Source organism: Lutra lutra, chromosome 8, assembly GCF_902655055.1.
Source record: "Lutra lutra chromosome 8, mLutLut1.2, whole genome shotgun sequence".
NCBI lineage: Eukaryota > Metazoa > Chordata > Mammalia > Carnivora > Mustelidae > Lutra > Lutra lutra.
The window spans coordinates 13646113-13673563 of NC_062285.1; the positions used below are offsets into that span (position 1 = coordinate 13646113).

The following is a 27451-nucleotide window of genomic DNA, read 5'->3' on the forward strand; positions in this document are numbered from 1 at the left end:
GCCCCAGAAGATGCAGCCAAAAAGAAGCCACACTTTGGAGAAATTGGAAAGGACATTTAGTTTCTCCACAGTGATTTTTAGATATTTTAAAACTGGCCCTAAAATTTGGTACTTTTTCTTTACTTTTCTTCTTTCTTTCTTTCTTCTGAGAGAGGGAGAACAAGCAGGGGAGAGGCAGAAGGAGAGAGAGACAGAGAATCTTACGGTTCCACACCCAACACAGAGCCTCATGCGGGGCTTGATCTCATGACCCCAAGATCATGACCTGCGTTGAAATCAAGAGTCAGACACTTAGCCAACTGAGCCACCCCAGCACCCCTAAAACTTGATTCTTTGAAAGTGCCATGCAATTGAAAGAATTTTGAATTTCTTTTCAATTTTGAGTAATTTTTTGAGCCAGTCATGCTAGGCCACAATGGGGGCAGTGTGACCCTGATCTCTGCTGCCTAGACAGCAAGGGTCTTCTGTTTGTCCCACGAAACATTGTTCCCCTTCCTGATGCAGAAGAAAATGCGGGTTTGGGAATGCTGGGGCTGTACCTCCTCTGAGCTGAAAGAAGTTTTCTTTGAATTAGAAAGACATGAGCTGCAAATTGGCTAAGTGTGAAGGCTCCATTCTAGAATCAGACTGTCCAAGTGCCTCTCTTAGCTCTGTCACTACTGCATGATCTTTTGCGAGTTACTTTATCATTTTGAGTCTCACTTTCCCAATCTTTAATACGGAGAAGATCATACCCTATTTAGGGAGAGATGAGGTATAGAGATAACTCATGTGAATGGATTAGAAATGTCCCTGGCACAAAGTATGCACTTAACACATTTGAACTATGATTACCTAATCCATAATGTATCAGAAGTGTTGGGCATCCAATAAAATCGAATTACCATGTTATGAAAAAGTTGGGGAGAAAATGTGTTCATTATTTCAAACTAGGATGCCAGGGGTTTATGATGTCCTCTGACCTATTTTCTCTGGCTCTATTTAGGTTAGAGAGTCAGGGAAATTATGGCTTTTAGCTCCCAGGCACTGGTGGGTAACAAAGGCAGGCAGGAGAGAAGGATGAAAGGTCAGGGTCAGACCATGGACCAGAGCCCCAGAGGAGAATCAGGGCAGAAGGTAGAGGCTAAAGGGTCAGAGATTAAAAGATCAAGTACTCAATGGGGTCCAAGCTTCACTGGAACCATTTACCTAATTATCGCCCCTCTTGTATTCCAGGGCTAATACTGGTGCTTCTCTGTTCTGCAAATCTGTAGGTCTTTTGAAAGTTTTCTGTGTACCTAGCTATGGAGAACCTTCGTATGAAAAATCCTTTACCGTGGTCTTTCCTTTTGTTTTTTCACTTCGATTCCCCTACTTTTGTGGGGTGGGGTGGGAGGAAACTAAAGAGCCTGAGAAGCATATTTAGAAGAGTTACCTGAAATGTTATTTGTAGTCCTTATTTTAATGCATTCTGAAATTTTGCCATAACGGGGGTCATGTTTTTAATGAATGTATATACAAAATAGTATATATCCTTGTATTGAGGTCTTTTTTGCACTATTAATGAAACAATCAGAAATCAAGACTACTTTTTTTTTAAGCCCTAGATGCGAAAATTGGGGACTAATTTGTGGAATCATAATTATTCTCCTTGAATTGAAAAATCAAGCCCAGGGCTTCTCTAAAAAGTAACTCACATGAAAACTGTTTTCTAATAATTAATTGCACATTAGTACAATTTACACATTCATTTATGAAGCCATAAAGATGATGAGAGTAATCATTTGAAACAAAACATCGAGACAGTTTCAAAAAAATTTTTTCAGAAAACCTTTTAGAGCAAGTACTTAAAATGTCATATCCATTTTAATATCTTGGAATATTCCTTTATAGCTGTGCAATGGAGGATCAGTAGCTGATCTTGTGAAGGGATTTCTGAAGAGGGGCCAAAGAATGAGTGAACCCATAATTGCCTATATTTTACATGAAGCACTATTGGTAAGGCAATTTAAATTGGTCACGCATTAATTATGAGGCAGTCATTGTTCAATAAAAAACGTGGATCCTAATTTTAGAAAAATATCACTGCCTTAGTATTGATTGATGCAAGAGTATGGGCAGAATCTGAAATGTTTGGCATTACTACTTCCTTATTTTATTAGAAACCTACCCTCCTTATATGTTAACAGAACCCTGAATTCTGATGTCCTACCTATACTTCCGAGACTGATTGTGATGAAGGCAGATACTGTGTCTTTTTTACTAATTGGTTTTTATTTGCCATCATTTAAAATAAATATACAGAATGTTTCATCTACTGAGATCAACACATTTTTAATGAAGTATTTGATAAGAGTTAAGGAAGAGGGTGCTCTAGTTTATGAATTTTTATAAACTCCACAGCAGAAATGAGGTACTTTGATTTGACTTATTCATTGCGAAACATTTTAAGACTGTTTGAGTGTTAATTTTGACATGTATTTCCAATTGATTTTGCACAAATGCCATCCTCTGAAAAATGTTGTTTGATGCTTTCTTTAAAAGTCTTATATTTCCCACCCCTTAGGGACTTCAGCATTTGCATAACAACAAAACCATCCACCGTGATGTGAAAGGAAATAACATTCTGTTGACCACTGAAGGTGGAGTCAAACTCGTAGACTTTGGTAAGTGTTGCTGAAAATGGGTGAGTTTTCTGTAAAATGAGTAGTTATGATAAAGATTTGATCATTTTCCATGAGTCTCGCTTTCTAGGCATTGAAAGTGGAGGAAAAAAACAGTATCCCGCTGGGGTAGGAAAGTTAGAGATTTTTTTTGTGAATATGGTCAGTGAGAGATTCCCAGAAGAAAGGGTGACTCTTCAAGCCAGCGAGCTTGTACCTGAAACACCACAGTAGCAGTCGGCGTGGTCAATGGTCTAAAATTGACAGCCCCTCAAATGATTACATTAGGCCTGTGTGGTAGTCCCACGGCCCTTATTAGGTGCTTTACAAATGGGCAGGGGTCCAAATGCAGCATTTTGAGGCAAGAGGGGAAACCTTCAAAGGTCTCTAGGAAAATTGTTTCCCTCCTAAGGAGGCACGGGGAGAGGTGGTCTTTTTCTTTCTCAGGTCCCCATCTGTCTTGCTGCCACATGTGAACGTGCTGCGGCCATCTTGCTCCATCTATCTTGCTCCATCCTGAGCTGCTCCGTCCCGAGAGGACAGCTGTCCTGGGAGAGGCAGAGCTGAGAGGCAGGAAGAATGAGGGTCCTCCATGGTAGAATTGAGCCACCGAATTAACCGATTCTGGCACCTGCCCTAACTCTGGAACTTTTGTCACGTGGGAAAATATATTTCCGTATTTACTAAGCCAGACGGGTTTCTGTGTCTTAGCCGAAGGACAGAGCATCAGTTGACCCCTGTACATCTGGGTGGTTACTTAGCGGTGTGACTGTGTCCTTCCACTCCTCCTCCCATTGGATTCCTGTGAGCGCGCTGCTCCCAGGACAGTGGGCCGCATGATTCTAGAACATCTCCGTGTCGAGTGTCCTTCAGTCACCTTTCCCTTACTCTGACAGGGGAAGGTGTTCCTCTTGGTGCTTCTTTACTCTTGATACTCCTCCCATTTTGTGATTATCTCATAGGACTTTTATTATCTATTAGGTCCTTTTCCTTTGATAAAAATACTTAGAAATGTAAACAGACAGGGTCTTTCAGAAGTAGCATTTTGTCTTATTCTATTTTGTAGACCTAATGCTTTGGGTGTAGTAGGTCAGGGAGTAATAGTTGAATGAATGAATGAATATTACTTCAGTTTGCATTTTAGAAACAAGCTTAGGGAAGGTGGAAGTTAATTGAGTTTAATATTTGAGTGTGTAGCTCCCTGTTCATCTGGCTAACCCCAGAATGAATTTCAGAGCATCTAGAGAGGAGCCGATGAATCGCATGTCCTTCAAACAGCCATGCATGTACCTTCCTTTTTTTTTTTTTTTTTTCCTCAATTGAGCTTTCAAAAACTGCTGAGCAACAGTGAGCTTGACAGTGAATTTCTGATGAACAGCTGGGATGCAGCTAGTCTGCATTGCTGGTTGAGCTCAGAGCTGTGTGTTTGAACAGTCTGGCTGCGTTAGGATACTAACAGCAACTTGTGCCCAATGTGGAAAAGAACAACAAAACCCTTTACCTTTCTCCATACGAAGGGTCATTCTCTTCAGTCATGTAAGAAAAACTGGTAAACCAAGTAGCTTTGAGAAATGCACCTTCTTGGGACACCCTCCAAAGTAGCCGAGATTAAAATCATATACCTAAATAATTAATAAAGTGACCTTTTATGTGATACCTTTGTAAATAATTGTAATTTGGGAAACTGGTAAAGGGAGGGCTTTGGTTCTGGATGAGTTACAGACTTTATTTTCAGCAACAGTTAGGAAAGAGGGCCAGTCACCTACTCCGTGTGTTCACAGCGCCGGATACGAAAATGCTATTATTTGCATATAAGATAATGCTTATATTTCTGTTCTCCACAGTAAGAGGACTTGGATTCAGTTTGCCTAAAACCATTTGTCGGTTTCCAAAGGAATTAAAACCTGGGGGGAGGAGTTGCAAGCCTAGTGAAACTCTTCAAGGGCAGAAGGGACCAGATGGGATAAACCACAACCGGCAGAATTTACGCTGAAAACAGATGTCCTCATGTAATGTTGAAATCAAAGGTTCAGGGAAGGCTGCAACTGGGAGTAAAGCGTTTTAGGATACCTTTTATTTGAACTTCTCACCTCACAAAATCAACAGTGAACTCGTTATTGGCTTCTGAAGGACTGTGCCCAGATGCCTGCCAGTCCTCAGAATGTCCCAGTGGAGCTTCACCGCCTCAGCCATCCCCAGAAATCTGCTTCATATCTGGAGTTTCTTCTCTTCAAAAAAGTCAGCAGTCTGGTTTCGTTGCTTAAGTCAGAAATCTTAGGCTCATTCAAGTCTTTCTTCCTCTTCGCCTCCCACATCTACAACTAGTCCAAAGCTCTGTCTATTACATGTGTCCCCAGACTCCACTTCTCTGGCTTCTCTCTAGTCCTGGCCATCATCTCCCACCAGACCTCCTCCACTTTACTTCCCTAAACTGCCTACGTCCAGTCTTTCTTCCTTTCTTCCAGTCCATTCTCTGCACTGTAACGTGGGGGGACCCTTTCGGAAAGTGTAGCTGATCCTGGCCCCGTCTTGCTCAGTATTCTGGTCATTGCCTTCCACCAGCCCTTGCGTAGGCTTTTGCCTTATGATTGTCTGAGTAGCAAGACCCAGGCTACCCCTTGAGCAAAGTCTGTCTGAATTGTTTTGTCTTGTCTTTAGCATACAGGGGAAATTTCCAGGGATACCCCAAAGTGTTCCACCCAAGCGAGAACAGAAAGAAGAGGGGAACCCTTTCTAATTCTAGGGAGACTATGGAAAGATGAAACAGAGAAAGAGGCAGGAGAGTGAGATGAGATTTATAAAAGTGAAGCTGACAGCGAGGGCAGGAGGAGGCTGTCACCTACACACTCCCCACCATTGTCATCCATGTTCCAGAGAGGACACTGCTGCAGACTGGAGTGAGCAATGTCCTTATCATTTACACCTGGACCTATAAAGTGGTTCAGTAGAAGTACTCAAGTCGAGCTTCCCCAAACCCTTCCCTTAGTGTCCAGAAGCCCAAAAGTCACTGAGGATCTGGGAAGTTCCTAGAGGGGTTGCTCAGCATGGGCAGTGAGGCGCAGAGCAAATCACCTGGGCTGGTCTGAACAGCAGGCACAGCCAGACCTCGAAGTATTCTCAGCTGCCCCTGAAGCCCGCGTGAACCTGAGTCTGCCAGGGAGGACCAGGGAGTCCCGCCTACATGCAGAGAGTGGACTGCAAGCTCAGCTGATGCCAGCACCAGCCAGGGAGGCCAGTTGGGCAGACACACGGGTATGTGGTCCTCACGGCTAGTGACCCTCCACACCCAAGGACCCTTCCTCATCCTATACACACGGTCCCATCTTCAGGAGGGAGGAAGGAGTAGGGATGCCATTGGAGAGATGGACCAGACAGTTTTATCCAAGGGAGACTGGATTCTGTCTGAAAGGACTTTATAGGTTTATTAGATCTGACTAAGGTTTCCTGCCCTCCCTGCCAGCAGGTAGAGGCATAAAAAGAGGCACAGCAGAGGCAAATGGAAGAAACTACAGTTGCTCTGGGCGTCTTAGTGCAGTGTTATTAAATGTTGTGACCAGCTACAGACATGATGGGTTCCTTGCCTAGAAACCTCCCTTCACCCCTACACCCAGCTGACTTCTGTTTGCCTGGCGGAGTACCCCCAACACCCCACACTCTGTTTAGCCAACAGCTGTCACACTTGATTGTACTCATATGTTTAATGTGACCACTTTCCCTGCTAAGCTGTAGGCTTCATGGTGCCATGGTCTCTGGTCTAGCACTTGGTCCCCAGAGCCAAACATGGTCCCAACACCTTGAAAGTGTTCAGTAAATACTTTCAAATGAGTGAATGAATGAGAGGCAAAATTTTCCACAGGACCTCAAAATGCTCATCTACAAATAGGAAAAAGAGTATTCTCTACCTCAGATGGTTGATTGCTGTGAAAAGTAAATTGCATGATCCAGGTAAACTGCTTAGTATAATTATTGACATTTTATCATTGTAAAAACTTGAGCTATTACCATTATCACGAATTCGAGTTCTCCCTTAACCCCAGCTCAGTGCTGCGCGCTCAGTACGTACTTGATAAATAGTAACTAAATATTTTTTAAAATAGTTGCTAAATACTGAAAATATGAGTTCCCAAAATAGCTTCTGTTTCAAAAATAAAAAGTAGTCCTTTGCTAGAATAAATTTGGTATTATTTTAAGTATTTTAAGTATTATATTAAGCTACTTAATTATACTAAAAGTAAGATTCAGTTGGCTAATGCTCCTTATGAATACAGCCTTTAAGAAAACCTTTTTTGTTGTTGCTCAATGGATATGTTTTTATAGAAATCCCCCAGACACCTCAGAAAGTAAAAAGACAAGGGAACTTGTAAATGTTTATTAATGAAATACATTAACAGTCACTGGTATATAATCAATCAATAAATAATATGATCTCCCAGGAAGTAAACCCCTTTAGGCAAATAGACTGATGTCTGGAAAAGCAGTCCTTATCTGGACTGGAAAATGAAAGAGAGACTGAATTTGAAGGGCAGTTCCCAGTTCTCATTTCAATGATTTCTCTCTGGGGAACTTCATTTCTAATAGGATAGTTAACATTTCAATACAAAAGTACAGAATGTACTTCTTGTGATTTATTTAGACGCTGTTCTTATGACAGAATATTTTATGACTTTAAATCTCTTATTACCCACATGCCCAATTTTAGACCAAATCCCCCATGAGTAATGTAGGTCAAAGTGAAGTTGTGATTTATTTATTAATAACCCACTTCTAGCATCCAGTGAGGCAGTCGTACCTGAACTTAAAAACTGAAGTTCCTTCCATTCCTCTCAAACAATTCAGAATAAAAGAGTTGGAGGAGGGTGGTGGTGAGCAGGCAGAGGAGTGTGGGGTGAGCTCACCATGTGGTTTGGGCCTGAAGGGGATGAGAAGGGCATCCATGCCAGGAGGGGGTTGGTAGCTGTGCTTGGTATGGAGTGTTGAGCCCCCAAGTGGGGAAAGGAGAGGATCTGTTTGGAGAGATAGTGATGACCCCACATCAGGCTGTCAGAGCCGAAGCTAGATACGAAGGACATCTGTGTAGGGGGTCAAGATGGAGACAAGAGATTGTTACATGAAGGGGAATTAATACCATCAGGAAATATAATAAGAACAAGGGGAGCCAGGTTTCTTAATGTTGTAGAAAAGAATTACAAATATGGAAAGGAAGAAAACTGAACCTCCAGGGGTGTTAGGGATTGGAATCACAGGTATCAGTGTGAACTCATGGCTTTCAAAATACAGAGACAAACATAAAATAAATATAAAAATAAATATGATGGAACGTGCATGTAGGATGGGCATGTATGGGTGTATGTGTACATATTATTCAGCTCTTTCCACTAAGAGACTAGCAACCATTGATGCCCTAAGAGCAAACCCATCAAGCACCTACCTCTTGTTTTTTTAAATATAATTCTCATCCAAGAGGAAGCCAGGATTCTTGGCCATTATGGGCTATACAGGATGAACCTGGAACTGAATGTGCTGAAAAAGAAGGAAATATTAAAAGAATGATGGAAACATATCAAAAGGACATGAAGCCAAATTAAAGGAATTCTCACTAAGCAAATCTGGGAAAATTTGAGACGCAAAATAATAATGATAGTAAGGATGGTCACCCATTGAATAAAACAGATATCTATTAATCCGTAGCTGCCTACTTATATCTATAAATAAATGAATGGAAAGAAATTTTTCCTTGCAGAAGAATGCCAACTAATAAATACAGAAGGAATAATGAAGATTTTTAAATTATCATTTGGCAATCATCATAGTAATAATTCATCCCCAAACTTCAGTGGATCCTAAACTAGTGTGTTAAGTTTTAACTAGAAATAGGCTATTTACATAGTCTTAAAATATTTCATAAAATACATAATTACAAAAGAAAAACAGAAACTTCACAGAAGGGGCACATGGGTGGCTCAGACGGTTAAGCATTTGCCTGCAGCTCAGGTCATGGTCCCAGGGTCCTGGGATCCAGCCCCACGTCAGGCTTTCTGCCTGCTGCTCCCCCTGCTTGTGTGTGCACTCTCTCTGTCAAAGAAATAAGTAAAATCTTAAAAAGAAAGGAAGGGAGGGAAGGAGGCAGGGTGAAAGAAAGAGAGAGAGAGAAAGAAAGAAACTTTACAGGACAGGAGCCTGGCAGACAAAACTTAATCAATTGATCAGCATGAACACAGCCAGGAATGGGGCAAGTGACAGTCACCTCCCATCTGCTAGGATGCGATGGAATGACCTCAGTGTCACTTCCATGATATTGCCACCAGAAATACACTCGTGAGGGAATATCTGATAAATCCAAATTCAGGAACATTCTACAGAGTGTCACAGTCATACAATTCAAGGAAAGATTAAAGAACTCCTCCAGATCGAAGGAAGCTAAAAACACATGACAACTAAATGTGACACGTGATCCCGGATTGGATCCTTTTTGTTGTAAGGACAGACACATGTGGAACAATTGATGAATTTTGAATAGGGTCTGTAGATTAGATGGTAGAAATATATCAGTGCTCATCTCCTGACTTTGTTAGTTGTACAGTTGGTATGTAGGGGAATGTCCTTGTTTGCAGCAGTCACACACTAAAGTCTTTGTGGGGTAAAGGGGCATCCCGTCACCTACTTACTTTTCAGTGGTGAAGGAAAGAAGTTATTTGTACCTCTCTGGCCAACTTTTCTCTAAGGTTGAAATTATATCAAAAACCTTTTTAAACTGTGGAATAGAGTTGGAGATTTACTATTGAAGTAGAAAGATGTTTATATATATGTCTAAAGATATTATATATATATGTCTATGTGTGTATATATATATGTGTGTATTGGTAGCTGGTTGTTATGAATCTTGAAAATGTGAGATTTAGTGCTTTATAGAAAGAAATAATGGAAAAAATGAGGGAAAAGAACCATTTTTACAAGTTGGCAGAGCTTTAGAATTTTCATACTTACACAAAAACCCAATATTTCACTCAGCTAGAATTTATTTTTGTACTTTGGGGAGGTGACCTTTATTTGAAAGAAATGACATTTGTAATTCCTTCGTTATCTAAAGCAGAACCATGACTAAATGGGCTATTTGTTTTATGGCTGTGTGGTTCCAACTGAACCTATAGGCTTACGTATTCCAAACTGAATATTTTCCAAAGCTGAATTAAGTTATTTAACATCATAGGTAATGTTATATGTCTCAGTCAAGGGTCTTGTAGTTGTAGGGGCAGGAAAACCAAACGAGCTCCCCAAAAGTAAGACACAAAGGACAAGATAGGCAGAACAGGACTCAGAGGATTGGAACCGACAGAAGAATGAAGGCAAGAACCACAACCACTTGCTGTCTCTTGCTTTCTCACTGGAGAAACCAAATCTCTCCTCTCTGTTCTCTCTGGGTATCTCCAGACCAGCCTCTGGAGTTTTCATGTTGCCCATCAAAGCTACTTGAAAGAGTAGTCTCAGCCTTCTCAGCCTCTGTGGCCTCTGGGTCCAATGGCAATTGCTAACCTGGCCTGGATTTTTAGCACCCCAAGCAAAAAGAGTTTGAAGTAGAAGAAGGAGCTCAGTTGGACAAGCTGGGTCAGGTACTCTCCTTTGATTCAGTTAATCATGACCAGGGAGTGGGCTGACATGGCACAAGCAAGCCTCCCTGAGCCATCCCATTTTGCAAGTAGCTGTGAATAAAGAAAGATTTTTTAAAAAGAGGGTTATGGAAAAGGAAAGACAAAGATATTTTCTAAATATTCTAGATAACTTGTTTTCTTTTTTTTTTTTTAAGATTTTATTTATTTATTTGACAGAGATCACAAGTAGATGGAGAGGAAGGCAGAGAGAGAGAGAGAGAGGGAAGCAGGCCTCTTGCTGAGCAGAGAGCCCGATGTGGGACGCGATCCCAGGACCCCGAGATCATGACCTGAGCCGAAGGCAGCGGCTTAACCCACTGAGCCACCCAGGCGCCCCTAGATAACTTGTTTTCTTATGGATATGCATGGCCCTATATTCCAAGAGATGGTCAAAATTTTAGTTTTTAATTGTTGAAGTTAAATTACATGAAGTATACCAAAAAATTCTGTTATGAAATCAAGAATGGATTTCTTTTTTTTTTTTTTTAAAGATTTTATTTATTTATTTGACAGAGAGAAATCACAAGTAAGCAGAGAGGCAGGCAGAGAGAGAGGAGGAAGCAGGCTCCCTGCTGAGCAGAAAGCCCGATGTGGGGCTCGAACCCAGGACCTGGGATCATGACCTGAGCCGAAGGCAGCGGCTTAACCCACTGAGCCACCCAGGCGCCCCAAGAATGGATTTCTGATGTTTTAAAAGAGTTGTATTTGATAACAGAGAAAACTTGATATCTAGAGCCTTACCCAACATAAAACAATCTATTTACCTCAATGCAGCTGTAGACATTTTAATAAGAGTACCAGGTATGCCTCTCTCGTAGTAATAGTAAAGTCTGATGTCTTTAGGTGAATCAAAGAGGACTTTTCTTATATTTTTGTAAGAATTACTCATCCCTCCCTCCCTTCCTCCGTCCTTTCTCTCTCTCTTCTTTTCTTTCTTTCTTCTTTTGAGACAGAGAGGGGAGGGGCACAGGGAGCAGGAGAGGGAGCATCATAAGCTAGGCATGGAGCCTGACTTGGGGCTTGACCTCACAACCCTGGAATCATGTCCTGAGCAGAAATCAAGAGTCTGATGCTTAACCAACAGCCATACAGGCACCCCCAGTTTTTCTTTCTATAAAATAATTGTTTAGACTAAAATTATTTGATCTTAATCTGTAATTCTAAAATTCCAATTCCTGAAAAGCTTTAAGCAAAAAGACTTTTATGGTGGAACAGAAGACAGGACAATGGGAGAGGTAATTGGGAATAAAAGGGAATGAAAAAATAAGATAAGAAGGGATCAGTGATAATAGTGCACCATACTTAAAGAGTATTCTATAGACAGTTGACCCTTGAACAGCACAGGTTTGAACGTATGGATCCCCTTATACATGTGTTATTTGTAATCCAGTATAGTAATGTGAGTGTATTTCTCTTCTTTTTAAAAAATATTTTATTTATTTCTTTGAGAAAGAGCACAAGCAGGAGGAGCAGAGGGAGAAGGAGAGAGAGAATTTCTATCAGGCTCCACGCTCAGTGCAGAGCTGACGTGGGGCTTGATCCTAAGACCCTGTGATCATGACCTGAGCTAAAACCAAGAGTCAGTTACTTAACCAAGCAAGCCAGCCAGGCACCCCTGTGATTTTCTTAATAACATTTTCCTTTCTTCAGCTTACTCTGTCGTACAAAGACAGTATATAACATATATGACATACAAAATATGTGGCAATTGACTGTTTATGTTATTGGTAAGTTTTCAGGTCAACAGCAGGCTATTAGCAGTTAAGTTTTTGGTGAGTCAAAAGTTATATGCACTTCCTCATATCAGGGAGATCATATGATAGTTGTCTTTCTCCGATTGACTTATTTCACTAAGCATGAGTGGAGATGCAACGTGGGGGGTTAGGGGGGTAGGAGAAGAATAAATGAAACAAGATGGGATCGGGAGGGAGACAAACCATAAGTGACTCTTAATCTCACAAAACAAACTGAGGGTTGCTGTGGGGAGAGGAGTTGGCAGAGGGGGGTGGGGTTATGGACATTGGGGAGGGTATGTGCTATGGTGAGTGCTGTGAAGTGTGTAAACCTGGCGATTCACAGACCTGTACCCCTGGGGATAAAAATACATTATATGTTTATAAAAAAAAATAAAAAAATAAAGATTAAATAAATAAATAAATAAATATTTTAAAAAGTTATATGCATATTTTTGACTGTGTGTGGGGGTTGGCACTCCTAGGCCCCACATTGTTCAAGGGTCGACTATACTCAACTCTCTGTAACAGGTTCAATGCTATGCATCTATATACACGCACAAAGTCATATGGAATCAAATGCACATATAGCTCAAAGTGCGTGGTTTATTTGTTCAAAGCCAAGGAGTTGGCAGTGAGCAGGGTAATCTCGATGTCTTTAGAGAAAGCACTACACAATCTCCATTACACAGTGTGAGCTGAGTATTAAAAAAAGGGAAAGATCTAGTGCCGGGTAGACTGGAGAGAGGACAGATTTCCAAGGGAAATCACATTAGTATGGATAGGAGTAGTGGTTGCACAGAGTCACTTACCTTGTGTCATCTTTAGACTTGCTAAAAGCTAAAGCTGGAGATAACCTTGAACGTCATTGGGTATATTAAGTATAGAATGCCAGGAGGTTTTTGATATCCCTTATATGCAGAACATTATGTGAATATGAATTTCCTAATGAGAAAGTATAAAGCTTTCACAAAACTCACTAAGCAGTTTGTGACCCCCAAAATCATAAAGAGTCATTGATTCACCCCAGTCTCCTGAACTAACAATGATGAAACAGAAGCCTGAGCCTACCATGAGATGGATCTGAATGGAACCTCATTGCTCACCTGACCTCTGTTAAGTCCCTACTCTGATTGGTAGAGCACAGTGACATTTGGGGTCTCCTGGAACTGGTGTCAATTCAGATCTAGTCTCTAGAAATCCTGCAAAAGTCTTATTATTTCCTTTTCCCCAGCGCACACCCTGGTAAAAGGCCATTGGTCCCTTTGGGGAAGGCTGGGAGGCAGTTTAAACAGTGTACATTTTGGGCAATATACTTGGGTCCCTTTCTCAAGGGGTGACCTCCCCTTCAAGAGGTTCTGGGTCTGTAAACCAGCTCAAATTTTGGGACTGATGGAGGGGACACGACTGTTTTGATTATTCAGGTGAGACTTTTGTTCATTTAACATAGAACTATTTTGCTTGTTCAGATTAACAAATTTAGCAGGCTTCCCATCTATTTCACTTTTCGTAACAGCAAGGTCAACTAGGCAACAGCACAGGTCTCTGCAATTCAGAGACTTCTGGTGACTGCTTTGGCCCTGCCACCCATTATGGTAACTGTGCCCACCTTGTACTTGGCCACTAAGGACCACCAGCTGGCCCCTGCCACTCTATGATCCAATTACTCCCACTGCGCTTAGCTTTCCTAATTCAGTGGCAGCAGCTCCTAATGTAAGTTTTAGCCTACACGGAAGAATGGTAAAAGAGCTCTCAAGGATGCTGGGGCTCCCCTCAAAAATGGGTTTCTCACAGTTATGTTGAAAGGCATCCTCTGGATGCTCCCTTGTTGGGTGAGTAGGTCTGAAATGAAGAATCCTCTCTAACATTCCAGTCTTCCTAAGTCTTTGAATCTCTTCCTCTAGAGTAAACCAGTATGGTTCTGGCATTTCAAGATCATTTACTAGGTCAACTTTTTCGTCCATGTCCCAGCCAACCAGCCAACACTTTCTGACTTTCTAAGCTGCAATATTAAATGCAAAGTCTCTGCTTAGTGGGTCTATCGGGAAGTTCAGCCTGATCCAAGTTATTCCTTCCTCCATCAACCCACACCCTTAATAAGGAGATTCTAGGTTTGGCTTTCACTAATCTCAACTCTTTATTGACTGGAGAGAAGGGTCTCTTTCAGGGCAGACATAGAAGCTTTCAGGTCATTATGCAGCACTGGAGCTGGGAATTCGAATCCCTGAGTTCATCCTTCTTTTTCTCCTCACTTTGTCCAGTAACATTAGTAGAAACCAGCCAGTTTCATTATATTCATTACTTTGTCAAGATGCCCAGCGATTCCACCCTGAACCATGCCTCTTGTAAGTGTTTAGAAGTATCCAGTGCTGGTATTTTGTGTACCTCTATCACCACATCATACCCCAGACTTGTCTTTAAGATTCAGTTCCTCTAACTATTCTCAGTACCAAAATCTGTATCAGCCAGAGTTCTCCAGAGAAACAGAATCAACAACTATGGTGGGCAGGGGTGGCGGGTGGAGAGGAGACTGACTTATTTTAAGGGAATTGTTCATGTGACTATGAAAGCTTGGTGACTCCAAAATGTGATGTTAAGCTGGCAGGCTGAAGACCCAGGGAAAAGTTACAGTTTGAGTCCAAAGGTAGGCTGCTGGCAGAAGTCCTTCTTACCCAGTGGAGGTCAGTCTCTGTTCTGTTAAGGCCCTTCACTTACTGACCGAGGCTTATCCATGGTATGGAGGATAATCTGCTTAATTCACAGTTAATTTCATCCAGAACATACGTCACAGAAACATCTGGAATAATGGTTGACCAAATATTTGGGTACCATGCCCAGATTCATCTTCACACTATCTTAACTTCATCAACAAAATGAGGATATTGAATGGTATAATAAATTTTAAGGCCTCTTCTTGTTGAAAAAAATCCATATTTTTAGAATTTCAATTCTCATTCCTGCAGTATTTTATTTTTAGCAACAACAACAAAATCCCATGCTCTTCCCTTTGCCCTCTTTAGATGTCAGGGGTTTTGCTGTATGGGTAGCAAATCAAGTTTCCTGAAGTTGTCCTGTTGAAACCACATTGGAAACCACATATTTCATTTTCTTCTGACTCCCTAAGGCTCTCAGAGATCTCTTGGCACCTTTTTCTCCCTAGAAGAAGCACTTAGACAATAGGGAACAGAGTTGGCTGTACAATAATCAAATAGCCAGGTAGCCTTGTTGGAAGGGCCTAAAACAGCATGAAAACTTCAATATAATCAAAGCAAAGGGCTTAAGAATCATTAACATACACCTCCTAATGTTCCTGAGGCTTTGACTTTCAATGGATCATTGTTCACTCTTCTAGGCTGTTTTCTGTTCAGCCCTATTTCCCTCTGGCCTCCTGTTCCTTCCTTTCCTCCTGTTGGAAAATGGAATTTTCCAAACTTTTAGCATCTTATCCCTTGAGATGCTTACATAACTGTTTACTTTGGTGACTTAGTCCATTATTTCCTCTCTGGACAAGATGATTTTCCTAATCTTCTTTATTCCTAGGCCATCTGAACTCATAATTTGGATTCCTGTTGCCTTTTAAAGTAATTTATGGCAATCGTTTTTAATAGAATTTTGCATTTTTCTACCTTCTTAGCTACTTTTCTTGTGAGAATTCATACCAAATAAAAATGTCATGTGTCCTCGGGAAACTTACTTTTCTCTTCAGCTGAAGTTTACTAAGCTGAAAATGAACACGTTAGACTTTATGACCGATAAGTTGCCTTCTAGCTTCAAAGCTATTTGGTTGTGTTGGTAAAATGATGTTGAGGTTTAAGAAAGATTACAGAAACATTCAACACACACATGAAATTTGGCAAAGGTCTTCTGTCACTCTTTCCTAGTTGTGTGTCTTATTTTTTTTTTAAAGAGTTTATTTATTTATTTGACAGACAGAGATCACAAGCAGGCAGAGAGGCAGGCAGAGAGAGAGAGAGGAGGAAGCAGGCTCCCTGCTGAGCAGAGAGCCTGATGCGGGGCTCGATCCCAGGACCCTGAGATCATGACCCGAGCCAAAGGCAGAGGCTTCAACCCACCGAGCCACCCAGGCACCCAGTTGTGTGTCTTATTTTTAACATTAATATCATTCAATATTATCAGACTCAAGTGTTAGTTTTCCTTTTAAGATTTTATTTATTTTTTGAGAGAGATATTTGAGAGAGAGAGAGGGAAAGCACACAAGCAAAGGGAGGGACAGAGGGAGAGGGAGAAGCAGAATCCCTGCTGAGCAGGGAGCCTGATGCAGGGCTCAGTCCCAGAACCCCAAGATCATGACCTGAGCTGAAGGCACATGCTTAACCAACTGAGCCACCCAGGTGCCCCGACCCACAGGTTTTTTATTCTACCTAGTGGCATTGTTTCTTTTTCACTTTCTTGAGACTTTTTGTTTTTCTTCTTCTTCACATTCTGGGCTACAGTTTTCTTGTTTCTAGTTTTACAGTGTCTTTTTCCTGTATGGGAATCAGGTATAAAACATTCTTTGTGCAGGATCCCAAAAGCCACTTAATGATATGTGAGACCCCAAGAACACTAATTCATTAGCCCACATTCTGACCAGTGGTCTTTGAAGGGGGTGTCAATGCCAGCATGCTTACAAGACATCATGGGGATGCAGAAAAAATACCCATACTAATTATGACATAGTCATAATACAGTTATTATTTAATCTCATCCTTTAAAATTATCTTTATGTGCTTCAGAATGCATAAGTTAATATAATAGAAAATATATGGAGAATATCTGTAGCCATATCTATATTTGTATGTTTACTTATGAGTTTCTTCTTCTTTGGGATGTGTGATTAAAGAGTTTGGAGGCCAAACGCTCTCCTAGAAAAATTTTAATCTCATAGTAACATATAAATGTAATATAGTCTCATATTAATATAAAATCTAATAACTCGTAGACTTTGTAAACGCATTATTGACTATTACTCTTATTAATTTGCTCCTTTGTGTGTAAAATCATTTGGGTCTTATGTTAGCTAGAGTTTAGCTTGTGAGCAACAGAAACTAACTCTGACCAACTGAGGCAAGGATACTGAAAACAACACCGACAGGCTTACAAAGTCAAGGGAGAAGAAGCTGGGCTCTCTGGCCTCCTAGGAAGGGCCATGGCAGCCCTTGTCCTCGGGGGCAGCGTCACTTGGACCTTTGAGCCCTGCCATTGGATGACTCTGCTCTAGTTACCTCCTCCCTGAGAGTCCACTCCACTCAAGATTCACGTTTCCAAGAAAAAGAACCTGAATGGACTACCTTGGGTCACATATCACACCCTAAAAAACCTTTTGCTAGTATCTTTCCACATGTATTTATTTCCTGTGGAGTGTGGCAGGAAGGTCCTTTCCAAACATCCCTGGTTATAAATTCAGACACCAGGACATGACTACTTGCTGAGAAATGTCAACCCTAGTGTTGTAATCTTTTCTTCATATTCAAAAAGAGAATAAATATATCACATGATTACTCTAAAAGGTCATTTTCCTGCCTGGAGCAAAACTTTTGATTTTTTTTTTATTACTTGGTTGTGGTTTTTTTTTTTTTCCTTTCCCTTTACATTTCAGTTAAATGACATTTGAATTTTTAAACTTTTTTTAAGAAATTGAGACAAAAATGTGCGACAGAATCAAGTAAAATGTAAATTTAGATAGATAGATACCTTAGAATAAATCTCAGTAAATTTAGAATCAGTTTTAAATTGAATTGATTTTAACATCCATTTGCGGGGCACCCGGGGGACTCAGTTGGTTAAGCATCTGACTTCCGCTCTGGTCCTGTTCCCAGGGTCCCGGGATCAGACTACATCTGGCTCCATGCTCAGCAGGGCGTCTGCTTGTCCCTTTCACTCTGCCCCTTGCACTGCTCATGCTCATTCTCTCTCTCTCTCTCAAATAAATAAAATCTCAAAAAAAAAAAAAAAATCCATGTGCTTTTCCCACTTATATAAATAAATTACAATATTCTGATGCTCTCATAAAATCTGAGCTTAATCACTTCTTTTAATTTATAGAAAAAGACAATATGAAATGTTTAGATTTAAATTTAATTTTTCTAAAGGTTAAAATGCCTGGAGTAGAGATGGAGGTAGGGGGTATATTCTGGAGAAATGTCCTGTTAAGCAATGATGCTCTTTCTTCAGGTGAACTGTTAAAAAATATTTAAGAGACAATCTTCATGCACAGATTAGATCATCTCCCTTGAATTTGAAAAATTATTTAGTGAGGATATTTTTTTCTTTCAAAAGATTAACTTTTTCAAAGACAGAATTTGAAGGCCATAGATGAAGATTCTGTTTGGGGCAGGATTTATACTATACATCAGTGGAATAGGTAGGTTAGGTCATTGTGAGATGCAGTTAATATGGCACTGAAACATACTGCCTACCCCTACGCCCAAGTATACTCCACCAATATTTAAACGTTATTTCCACCATCAAAATACCCTTTTGGCTGAATATGGCCTTTGAGTTTCATGATAAATGTCAAATGCCAACTTGGAAGAATCAAATGAATCCAAATTTAAATCTTAATTAATGCCTTTGTCTTACTTGGCTTGTAAGATAAATAGAGCCTAAAATAAATGTGACAACCTTGGAGGCACTTTTCAAAACAGGGAAATCAGGGGATGCCTGGGTTACTTAGTCCGTTAAGTGTACGACTCTTGGTTTCAGCTCAGGTCATGATCTCAGGGTTGTGAGATTAAGCCCTGCATTGGGTTCTAGGCTTAGCATGGAATCTGCTTGAGACTCTCTCTCTGCCTCTCCCCCTTCTTGCTCTCACTCTTTCTGTTTCTAAAATAAATAAAATCTTCAAAACAGGGAAATCAGGGAAGGGAAGCCCATGGTTTGGGTGTAACCCATCAAGTTCAGAGCAGGTCAAGGGAAGAGCACTGGAAGGCCAGAGGTAACCAGGCCAGGCCTGCTGTCTGCATGAGGAGCTGGAATGTGAAATGCAAGGAGAGACTTTACTCCTAATCTTCTTAAAGGTCAATTATGATTATATCTAACCAGGTGTAATTAGTGGGATGACATGATTGAAATTTTTGGTTTTACCTCTTCATTGTAGTCCTTCCTTCTGTAATCTCTCTAAAGGAATAGAACTGATTGTATTTCCATTATTGGATTAAATAGATACCGTTAATTTAAAACTTCTAGACAGGTGTGATTTTTTTCCAAAGTTTATCATGTGATGGAAAATAATTTTATTCACATTCACAAATCTACTCTATGCATACCACCATAGAAAAAGTCTCAAACTCACCAGAATTTGGTAGTAGGCAAAAGGAGGAGGAGAGAGGGGAGGAATCTTATCATTCAAATAACAATTACATGCCAAACTACATAATATAGACAGGTAGTTAAAAATATAGGAGGTCGAAAAATTAAGGTTAGTATGATCAGGACCAGCTGTCAGCATAGAAAAATAAAACTTGACATGGGGCTTTAATGATAGAGATGTTGGATATGAGAAACAGAAAATTAGAGGACCATTCTGTATTTTGGCGATGAGGAAATCCTGACTTAGAATACTTTAATATGAAGTTCAAGTCCCATGGCAACTTTAAAGGAACAGAGTTTTAATGGTAGTTTGTAAGGAAATATACTGCCGTTGGAGTCTCTTTGCCTGAGTAATTAATGCAAGAATTGAAGTCTTGTGTCTTTCTTTCAGGTGTGTCTGCACAGCTCACCAGCACTCGGCACCATCGGAACACCTCCGTAGGAACGCCATTTTGGATGGCTCCTGAGGTCAGATAGTTTTGAGAGGGACAGATGTAATAGTTGATCTTTTCTGACTTGCCTTTCCATGCATACTCTATCTCCATATGTGTTTTGGAAGGTACTAGAAGAAAATGTCAGTTGTTTTTATGTAAGGTTTTTGCATGTGTGAGAAGGAACATGGGAGATGTTCAGTAAATGGACTATGAATGAATATGAATAAATAAAGGAGTGAATGAATGAATCAGATGAGGTAAAGAGAAACTGCTTGCAGCCTTAATTTTTTAAATTAAATTTGATTTTAATTGCTTAACACGCATCCGTATTATTAATATTATAGTAGAAATATTAGGAAAATCCTAGCCTCGAAGATCAGATTTGTGGTGACTAACCTGTATCACAGGTTCCTACATTGGGCCTGTCTTGCTTGGGGGCAACATTGAACTTAAATAGACTCTTTTCAAACCGTTACCTTTGGGAAGTTGTGGATGAACTGCCAAAATTCCTGAGGGAAAAAGTTTTCTAGAGTCCCATCTTCCCTCCACAGCCACTCTTAATGCCTTTAATCTTTTTAATTATGTTTATCCATAAAGAACATTTATGTTTGAAAGCTCTCTCTTCAACCTCTGGGAAATGTTCTGCTATTTATTTACCATTTTCCAGGAAGTCAAGGGCGGGAAGTGGTTCAAATACTACATTAATATTGCAAAGCCTTAGAATGAAATGTGTTTGGGGATTAAACCCTTGCGTGCTGTTTCTATTTTAATATTCAATTAGTACTTGCAAAAAAGTGAAATGTAAATGGAATATAAAACATGAGAAAGGATACATTATCTTTAGAATTTTAAAAATTCCAGTGAATTCAAAAGCTTTTTTTAAAGATTTTATTTATTTGACACAGAGAGAGAGAGAGAGAGCAGCACACACAGGGGAATGGCCAGCGGAGGGAGAGAGAAAAGCAGACTCCTCACTGAGCAGGGAGCCCTATACAGGGCTCAATCCCGGGACCCTGAGATCATGACCTGAGCCAAATGAAGGCAGACACTTAACCAACTGAGCCAGCCAGGTACCCTGGATTCAAAAATTTTTAAACGGGATGTACACCTTGGAATAGAAATAGGAAGTGTGGTCATATAGAGAAAACCAAAATTGAGTAAGAGAATGTCAAGCGAGAGTTTCTTCAGTTTGTTCTGATATATTAGTAGTGTTTTAAAAGCTTATGAAAAAAATTTTAAAATTGGAAATTAATAAAATATAGGGTTAATATTAAACAGTGCAGCTTATTTATGTATTTTAGTAATCTAGAAAAACAATACTATAAATACTATACTATGTAATAATTATGTTATTACTTGATTAATATTAAATAGTTAATAACCTAGCTTTGTATTTTCCATGTTATAGTAACAAAGCCATTGTTAGGTATTTAAGTTTTCTTCTAGTTAAAAAAGCAATTTTGTTTAGTGGATCTTGGAACCACTGTCTAAGTAAGAGAAAATATTTGGATCTATCTAAAATTTAATTACCAGAGTATTAAATGAGTTAATAATTAAAATTGACACTTCTTAATATGCAATTACGGGACTGTCATTTTACTGATAAGTCATTATTTGTTACTAGTAAAACTCCAATAGCACAAACACAGTTTGAAAGTTCTTTTCTGCTTAACAAACCAGTGGACGTTACCTAAAAGAGAAAGGTTCACTGTGATTTTTTTTTTTTTAAGATTTTATTTATTTATTTGACAGAGAGAGATCACAAGTAGGCAGAGAGGCAGGCAGAGAGAGAGGGGGAAGCAGGCTCCCTGCTGAGTAGACAGCCCAATGCAGGGCTTGATCCCAGGACCCTGAGATCATGACCTGAGCCAAAAACAGAGGCTTTAACCCACTGAGCCACCCAGGTGCCCTCACTGTGATCTTTTCAAGCTGTTGTGTAAATATGTGCATGTTCCAGATTTTATGTATATTGTACTTATTTTTCTGTAATAAACATTTCCCAACTTATGAATGATTGTCAGTATTTCAATAAATTTCCACTTACCTAGAATTGTTGAAGTATATATATTTTGAATAACCAGCTCTCTAACTCGTGAAGTCATGGGTTATACACCAGCTCTATGTTATTAATGACCAATCTCATAGAATTAGAAAGCAGCAAAGTAAATAAAATTTAATATATTCTCCATAACTAATGGCATAGAATTATTTCAGTGTTTTTAGGGCCTCAGAGGCAATATTGTTCATTTATCAGTTGAACAGTGGAATTCTCTACTGACATTTTTAAATTAAATTCTAGTTCAGAGGAAGCATTTGCTGGTTACATAAAGCCATCCTTCCCAGACTGGGGTCCGTGTGTGTTTCAGGATGAAAGGGACTAGGGAAAGAGTGACCGTGGTAGGTGACCCTTCATTTTTATAAGCCACGAGACTTTGCCAAGAAAAAGGGGATAGTATTTACAGTAACCCTAGGAAAGTATAAGCTAAGGATTTTTTAGGCATATTGGAGCAAAAATTCACCCAAGCCTTTGGCGAGCTATTCCTAGACCACATCTATGACGTCAAAAAATAACAACAACAACAACAACAAAAAAGTTGGTGGGGCAAAATACATTTTTATACTAAGGAAGACCAAGAGACCCAAAAGAAGAGAAAATTCATCTGAACGTGTTTTTTATTTTAAACAGCTTTTTAGAGATATAATTCATCTACCATAGAATTAACTCATTTGATATGTACAGTTTAATGATTGTTAACTGTATGTTCACAGGGTTGTGCAACCATCATCATAGTCTAATTTTAGAGCATTTTCTTTCCCCCTAAAAGAAACCCCTTACTCATTAGCAGTCACTCCCCATTTCCTCCCAAGCTGTCCTATGCTACACAACCACTAATCTGCTTTTTGTCTATGGAATTGCCTCTTCTGGACGTGTCATGTAAATGGAATCATAACAGTATGTGGCCTTTGTGTCTGGCTTCTTTCTCTTAGTGTTACACATGTTGTAGCATACATCAATGGTCCGTTCCTTTTTTTTTTTTTTTAAGATTTTATTTATTTATTTGACAGAGAGAGATCACAAGTAGGCAGAGAGGCAGGCAGAGAGAGAGAGAGGGAAGCAGGCTTCCTGCTGAGCAGTGAGCCCGATGCGGGACTCGATCCCAGGACCCTGGGATCATGACCTGATCCGAAAGGCAGTGGCTTAACCCACTGAGCCACCCAGGCGCCCTGGTCCGTTCCTTTTGATGGCTGAATAATATTCCATTGTATGTGTGCACAGTATTTTCTTTACCCACCACCAGTTGATGGACATTTGGTTTGTTTTCACTTTGGGGCTATTAGGACTTGTAATATTGTAAATATTTGTCACATGAATTTTTAATATAAAACTTGGGACTTTCATGCTTACTTTTGCTACGGTGTTTGCTAAAATCACAAACTTCACCCTGGTTTGTTTTTGTTTTTGTTTTTTTATTTATTTATTTACTTATTTTGCATTTTCTGCTAGGTGATTGCATGTGAACAGCAATTGGATACCACTTATGATGCCAGGTGTGACACCTGGTCCCTGGGGATCACGGCCATCGAGCTAGGGGATGGAGAGCCTCCGCTAGCCGACCTGCATCCCATGAGAGCGCTCTTCAAAATTCCAAGGTCAGAGGACTAACATGGGGGGTACGGTGTCTGTAGCCCATCTTTCTCCCTTCAACTGGTGCTCATCAGGGAAATAGTCAATGTATTTTAGCAAAGTGGGAACACAGTGGCCTGGGATATCTTCTGCCTCTTCTGAAACTCTGTATGTACTCAGTGGTTTCATTTCCCTGATCTAAGTAAGAGCTTTCTCTAGGTACTTGGTGTGTCTTCCTTTTGCAGGGATTTGAGCTCTGAGAACAGCAGTTCCTCCCACTCTTTATCTACTCCCAAATTTGTCAGTAAGGCCCGGGGCCACCATAGGTGCCACAGTGATTGGCTTTGCTTTGCTCTATCAATCCAGTGATTTTTTTTTTTTTTACTACTTGCTAAGACTTCTCTTTGGAGGTTTAAAATGATATCATTAATAAAATGATACACAAAATTTACTGATACAATAGCAAAGACTTTAAATATGTTAATATTTGAATGTATTCATATAAAACAGTAAACTTAGAATAATCCCTTTGGAGTCATGAAAGCACTTTCCTCTCTGTGTAGACCTTTCCCTTCGGTGGATATATTGACAAACGTTCCCGTGTCTATTATTAATTAAATATTATTTTATATATATTTTGGTTAGTTCCTAGACATTTCGGAACACTGACTTGAAAAGACTGCCTATTTTTATGATATATGTGTTCCCTTTTGAGGACTGTCTTAAGGATTATGCCTGGTACCGTAGTCCCAGTAGAATGCACACCCAGGGCACTGGTAAGGTGATAAGTTACATACTTTTTTCAAACAAATTTTGTCATCTTAATGCCTATAGCACTTAGGACCATGTATTCAAAGCCCTGGGGAACAGTTCTCCAGTTCTAAAGAAATAATGCCAATATGTTACATTCATGTTGAAAGGGGTCTCTTTGGAATATTTGGCACATATTTAAATCAGTAGAAGACCAAAGATTTTTGAATGTATTTTTCACTTTATCTTTGAACTTCCTTTCTGATACCTATGTTCTAAATTGTCATGACTTTATCATCCTTTACATAACAATTTCCAAGTAAATCTCAGGTCTAGTTATTTGTAAAATATGCTGTTTGGTTGGTAAGTGGGGGAAATAAGATTACAAAAAAGAATAGAAAACCTATGCCAAGTCTAAGACATTTCATTAAATATGAGGAAAACAGAAAAAATATATACATTTCCTAACTCTTAGTGTTGGCATGAAGACTACACTTCCTAAGCCCTTTTATTTATGGCTTAAACTACCAGAGTTAGCTGGATGCAGTGATTCTTGGTGATAACCCTGGATGGACAAGGGATGACAACACTGATGTTTCGTGTACCTGAGAGCAAGGTGCTTCTGGAAATTGCATCCTCTTACTTACTTCCTCCTACTTCTGCCACCATTATATCTCTAGCATGAAGGTCTTAGAACATGAGCTATAGAAATAATGAGGAAAAAAAAAAATAAGGGCTCTGAAAAGCTACCCCGTTCTAAATGTTCTAAAATCATCAAAACTTTGTTGTACTCCAAGCAAGCCAATAAATCTTAGGAAATTTTCAGGAGGACAAGAAGCAAAGCAAGACTCTTAGGGAAGAGAATGACTTCTTTTAATGTGCAAATCAGCAATCTTCGGATAGTCCTAAGACTTGTACAATGAGCTCGAGGCATGATCTAGGGTAGATGAGTGGCTGCACTTTTCTTTAATGAGCCTGTATAAACTGTACACCAATTTCATTATAAGCTATTTAAGGAGTAATGCAGAACTGAAGACAAAGTGTTTCATCCCACTAATGAAAACAAAGAGCTGTTAGGATTAGTGGAAAGCAGTATTTCAGCGAATTCAGCCATCATGGTTGATCGGTGCTGCTTGATGACGGAGTTAGATCAGCCTCATTTTCAAGGGATGTGCCTTTGTATTCATGAACATGCCAAAGAAGAACAAGATTTGTTTGGCCTTAAAATAAAGGCAACTAATAACAAAATATTTTAAGTGGCATTCAGAGCTTTCCAGCTAATCATATTTTCCAGTTCCTTACTTCCATAACCTTATTTCCAGCAGCAACAGAACAACTCCTACTAAAGGCATTCTACTCTGCTCTTGTCTGCTACGGTGTCCCTTATACTCTGAAAGATCCACCTTTCAGGTCACCTCTGTGTACCCTGGCTATTCCTCAGAGACTTCTGCAGGACTCAAGTTAAAAAAAATAATAAAAATTTAAAAATTCCCCAGTATTCGCTGTTTCTATTTTGCCAAGTTTAGAGGTTTCCCTCTAGGGCACTCAGGTAAAAGGAACAAGATTCCTTAAAAGAAAAAAATTATCAGGAAAATTGGGTCATATATTAAGTGCTGTCTGAGAAACAAGGAAGCTGTCATTTTATATGAAGAATGCTTAATAACTAATCATCTGTCTTTGAATCAGAAAATTGTGGTCATGCTTGATTATGCCCGGCAGAATCCCTGATCGCACTCATGCTCTAGTCTGTTCAGCTCTGACTCTGCACCCACTGACCAATGTGCACAATCCAACCTTGGTTCTTATTTTTTCCAGGAATCCACCCCCCAAACTAAGGCAGCCTGAGATATGGTCAGCAGAATTCAATGACTTCATTAGCAAGTGAGTAACAACAGAGTCTTTTTTTAAAAAACCAAGAGATACCATCCTGCTAGAACTTGGAAATGTGCCTTTTACGACACTTCTGAATCTCCTCCTTATTTCTTCTCTATTGAACAGCCCCAGAGGGTGTCCACTATTGTCTACAAAACCAGCATTTGTACTGTCTTCTGAATGTTTGGTGAATCCATTATTGCTCAAATAATGATCTTAAGGTCATGTTCATGTGCTTAAAGATAGCTATGCCTCTGAGGTTGCTTCATGGTCCATAAACACATCCTTCCATCTACCTGCTTTTTATAAGTCACACCCTCCCATCTCCCACCTACTCACCCACTGTTGGTTCAGTCCACTATTTTTTTTTTTTTAGATTTTATTTTATTTATTTATTTTTATTTATTTGACAGAGAGAGATCACAAGTAAACAGAGAGGCAGGCAGAGAGAGAGAGAGAGGGAAGCAGGCTCCCTGCCGAGCAGAGAGCCCGATGCGGGACTCGATCCCAGGACCCTGAGATCATGACCTGAGCCGAAGGCAGCGGCTTAACCCACTAAGCCACCCAGGCGCCCCTCAGTCCACTATTTTTAACCCTTTGTTTATCTGCATCACTCATTCCCTTCACAGTTGGAATTTTCATTGCAGTCACTGAATCAGATAATTGTTTGATAAAATGCTTATTATTTGAAATTCAGTGAACATTTTAATTTGACAAATATTTAGCACAAGGGCAGTGCCTCTGGGCAATCGACTGGAAGATATGAGTCAACAGTTTCTGAATATCTGCCCCACAAACCTCTTATCACAATTTTATTATGTCCTCACCATAAACAACAATAATATTGATAAATAAGGTAAGGGATGACTCCAAGTTGTAAATGGGAGACAGGGGACATTAAGATTACATGTGTCAGGGCATCTAGGTGGCTCAGTTGGTTAAGTTTCTGTCTTTGGCTCAGGTCATGATCCCAGGACCCTGGGATCGAGCCCCAGGTTGGGCTCCCTGCTTAGCAGGGAGCCTGCTTCTCTCTCTGCTGTTCCCTCTGCTCATACTTTCTGTCTCTCAAATAAATAAATAAAGCCCCCCCCCCCAAAAAAAAGATTATGTGTGTTAGACACCACTCAGAAAATGTAGAAAGGGCAAAGAAAGTGGAGCACCCAGTCATACCCATACTAGAGTCATTGGTGTTTCTACCAAGAGTATCTGCTTATTCCCTTATTCCTGTAAAGACAAAAGGCTTAGAGTTAAGGGGTATGAAAACCTGGGGACTGATAGTCAAATTTTGTTCCCCAGTTTTCACATGAGCATCTGTTATTGAGTACGGACCGTGCAGTACAGAAGATTTGATGAAGTGTAGTCTTACGCATCTTCTGGGAGAATCACCGAGAACTTTGAAGGGCTCCGACAATTCGTAATTGTGCCCCATGTTTGCAGT

The 27451-nt window shown here is 39.9% G+C and overlaps 1 protein-coding gene across 6 annotated transcripts in view; it reads left to right on the plus strand.

Annotated features, from left to right (window-relative positions):
- Positions 1-27451, plus strand: part of MYO3A (myosin IIIA) — a 248501-nt gene that overhangs the window by 38887 nt on the left and 182163 nt on the right. For 5 of the 6 annotated variants that reach the window (XM_047743195.1, XM_047743199.1, XM_047743196.1 and 2 more), the window contains exons 5-9: positions 1873-1977; positions 2546-2645; positions 19724-19800; positions 23272-23417; positions 25957-26022. In XM_047743195.1, coding sequence (XP_047599151.1) covers positions 1873-1977; positions 2546-2645; positions 19724-19800; positions 23272-23417; positions 25957-26022 — 494 coding nt within the window. The remainder of the gene's footprint in view (positions 1-1872; positions 1978-2545; positions 2646-19723; positions 19801-23271; positions 23418-25956; positions 26023-27451) is intronic. The other variant, XM_047743198.1, reaches the window with a different exon arrangement.